This window comes from Triticum aestivum, chromosome 2D (assembly GCF_018294505.1).
Source record: "Triticum aestivum cultivar Chinese Spring chromosome 2D, IWGSC CS RefSeq v2.1, whole genome shotgun sequence".
NCBI lineage: Eukaryota > Viridiplantae > Streptophyta > Magnoliopsida > Poales > Poaceae > Triticum > Triticum aestivum.
In genome coordinates, this window is record NC_057799.1 from 488,197,169 (window position 1) to 488,200,269 (window position 3,101).

Sequence of the window (3,101 nt, forward strand, 5' to 3'; positions counted from 1 at the left end):
CCACCCACCACCGCACCGCGCCGCGCCGCTAGTGGCCTCCACCCCAACAACGGTCAGATTCCTCACGAATCCAAAGGGAGACGCAACCAAAATCCCCCCAAAACCCAAAAGCTCACAGTTCAAACCGAAGCACGCTCCATTAACAACTCCATCTACTAAATCGAATCCCACAGCCCACCCCCGCATCTCCGCCTCCATGGGCTGCTTCCTCGCCTGCTTCGGCGGCGGCGACGGCGACCGCCGGCGCCGGAAGCCGCGGAGGCGCTCGCCGGCAAGGCTCCCGCGACCGGACCATGTGAGATCCCTGGTTTTTCGGGGCTGCCCCGTCCTGCGCTAGCTAGGGCACCTTGGTTGCGGCGAGTTCATTCCTGATCGGTTGTGGGTTTGCCCCGCAGGTTGCTCTGGCTGGCGAGGCTTCGTCGCTGGCGGATGTGGCGGTGAAGCAGGTGTCGGCGCCAATGCCAGATGCGAGGGCTCTGGCGCCGCCTCCGCCACAGCCGCCGTTGGCCGTGGAGGTTGCCGAGGAGGTGGTCGCTGCCGCGAGCCCCGGAAAGGAGCCGAGGTGAGCTCATAACCTACATTGCGTCGTTGTTTGCTCACGGTCGCTCCTGTTCTCGGATGCTCATGTTATGTACTAGTACTTGTGTGAGTGTGCGCGACAGAAATGACATGACTGGTTAGGAGAGAATTGCAGCTCTGGTGTTTGCTGAAATGCCACAGAGAAGCACCATAGTAGAATTATTACTGGTGGATACAGGCATAACTTGCTCACTTGCGCCCAACAGATGCGAGTTGCCGTTCTTACTGCTGATTTATGTGCAGGGAGTTGAGCGAGCAGAAAACTGTGACATCGCCAACGCCGACAGCGGATGTCGTGGAGGAGGTGGTCACTGCCACGAGCCCTGGAAGAGAGCTGAGGTGCGTGCAACCTTCATTGGGTGGCCATCGCGTGTCTGTGCATGTTTTCAGATTCTGTCAGTAACTTGTGTTTGCTGTGCTGTTTCTTGGCAGGCAGTTGAGTGAGCACAAGGAAGCGCCTGCGCGCTCTTTACTGCTGGAGAAGGTAGTCACACCACCACTCCCCGGAAGAGAGCTGAGGTGTGTGTAACCATCCATTCGTCGCCTGCCTTTACGTTGCCTGTGCATGTTTACGGATTCTTTCAGTGACTTGTGTTTGCTGTGGTGTTTCTTACTTAATTCTTTCTTTGCAGGCAGTTGAGTGAGCACAAGGAATCACCTGGACGCTCCTTGCTGCAGGAGAAGGTACTCACACCACCACTCTCCCCAGTGAAATGTTCACCTGTGGCAGCAGCGGTTGCTTCAACTCCTGATATGGAACTCAGGTAGATGAATGAAATGTTGCATCCTTTCTGTACGAATTATTATGCAGATTATGTGCCTGTTAATCTATGCCGTCTTTCATGATGTGTAGGGAGGTGAGTGAAGAGGATAGCCGCAGTGGTGGCAAGAAGAAAGTGACATTTGACATGAATGTTACAACATACGAAAATACATCGTCACCTGACCAGGAAGAGATACCCTCGGAGCTTGTTAAGTGGATGGAAGATGAAGAGGAAGAACACATGCAGAAGACTGTTCTGTTCTCAGAGAATCATCGGTACGGGAATTGCACAGACAGCGATGATGACAATGGAGATGAGTATGGTGAGGATGACAACTATGGTGATGATAGTGATGCAGAGGAGGATTTCGTGGACTGCAAGATTGACTTGCTGGATGAGGAGGAAATAAGAACTGAAGAGAACCCAGAGGAGTCTCAGGAGTCTCTGTTCTCACTGCCAATGTCTAATTATACGCAGGATGACCAAGATGTCAGCAGCCCTGTGCCCAAGAGCAGTGTTACCCCTGCACAGGAAGAAAGCCCTCAAATCCAGGTGAACAATCACCGTGATAGAAGCCAGTACGTCCGTCCTGTTTTGAACCCAGTTCAGAATCGAGAACAGTGGAAGGAAGTTAAGGCCCAAGCAGGACCAGTTAAGAAGTTGTACAAGGAGAATGTAAACTCGGTGCCAAATGTAGGTGCAACCCTTGCTTGTAAGGTTGCAAATCAGACGAAGATGGGTCCTAGCAACTCTAGCAAGGGGGAAGTTTCTGTGGATGCAAGCCTCTCTACATGGTTAATTTCTTCAGACAACTCAACAGTTGATAAGGCGCAAAGTAAATCCCCCCATTCAGTTTCCTCTGTATGCAGACAAGAAAGGCCTGTCCTGGGTGCTTTGACTGTTGATGACCTTAAGCAATCGTCAGCTACATCATCTCCACGAAGGTCTCCAAGCCATAACCGTGAAGAGGTGCCGATCTTGAGTACGGTGGGAAGTTACTGGAGTAGCACAAAGCAGGGTAATGAGTACTGTTCTTCTAGGTCTGATTCAGGAACTAATGGCATCCCCAATTCAACAAGCAAATACAGAGAGGTGCACTAGACACGCCGAATACAATCATGTATTTCTTGCAATTGTGAACGATATACTTATCCGTTAATGCTTTGTTGCAGGACAGAAGGGTGAACTGGCACTCGACTCCCTTTAATGTGAGGCTGGATAAAGCTATGAAGAAATCTTCTGCATGAGTTGCTGGCACTGCTGCTAAAGATCTTTATTATTGTTAAAAATGCATTAAGTTGTATAAAGAATATCCCACTTTGTGTAGCAAAAAAGTCCGTAGATTTAGAGCTGAATCCAGTTTGAATTTTATGTATATTGGAGGAGAGATGTGTGTTCCCTTCTTGTGCCGGATATAGAAGTGCCACAGAATTGGCTTGTTTGCATGACTGCCTGTGTGCATTGCAAATTGTGAGTAAGAAAAAATGGTTATTGGTTGCTCATCTTTTCTTGTCCCATGTTTCTTAAAATTTCCAGCTCGCTTTCATTTTTCTATGACACCGGGGCCTTGTGGGTTCTGAATTTGATGTGGAGACAAAAGCTGGAAATGCTGGCACAACCTCGATTTGACCGTAAGTTGAGTAAAGCACACGAGGCAAGAACAAGGTAGTCCTGGCAGAACCACAGTTAAAGAGTTTTTTTTTAAATGCTACTCCCTCCGTAGTGTAAAAACGCTCTTATATTATGGGACGGAGTGAG

General features: G+C 49.6%; 1 protein-coding gene across 3 annotated transcripts; it reads left to right on the top strand.

Moving 5' to 3' along the window:
• On the top strand, positions 1–2,845 carry LOC123054022 (uncharacterized). Of its 3 annotated transcripts, none has more exons than XM_044477668.1 (7): positions 1–295; positions 396–562; positions 823–918; positions 1,012–1,098; positions 1,212–1,343; positions 1,433–2,435; positions 2,521–2,845. In XM_044477668.1, the coding sequence occupies exons 1-7, from the start codon at positions 197–199 to the stop codon at positions 2,548–2,550; spliced, it is 1,614 nt and encodes a 537-aa protein (XP_044333603.1). In that variant the 5' UTR covers positions 1–196; the 3' UTR covers positions 2,551–2,845. The 3 variants fall into 3 exon arrangements, with proteins under 3 accessions (XP_044333603.1, XP_044333605.1, XP_044333602.1); XM_044477667.1 differs by having other exon boundaries at positions 2–295; positions 2,516–2,845; XM_044477670.1 differs by lacking the exon at positions 1,012–1,098 and having other exon boundaries at positions 2,516–2,845.
• The last annotated feature ends 256 nt before the right edge of the window (positions 2,846–3,101 follow it).

What these genes read in the sequence shown, in the direction of transcription:
- LOC123054022 (XM_044477667.1), top strand. Translation starts at nt 197, where the DNA reads ATGGGCTGCTTCCTCGCCTGCTTCGGCGGCGGCGACGGCGACCGCCGG. An exon ending in AGCCCTGGAAGAGAGCTGAG is followed by an intron (nt 919 to 1,011) that starts GTGCGTGCAACC and finishes GTTTCTTGGCAG; the next exon opens with GCAGTTGAGTGAGCACAAGG. An exon ending in CAACAAGCAAATACAGAGAG is followed by an intron (nt 2,436 to 2,515) that starts GTGCACTAGACA and finishes GCTTTGTTGCAG; the next exon opens with GACAGAAGGGTGAACTGGCA.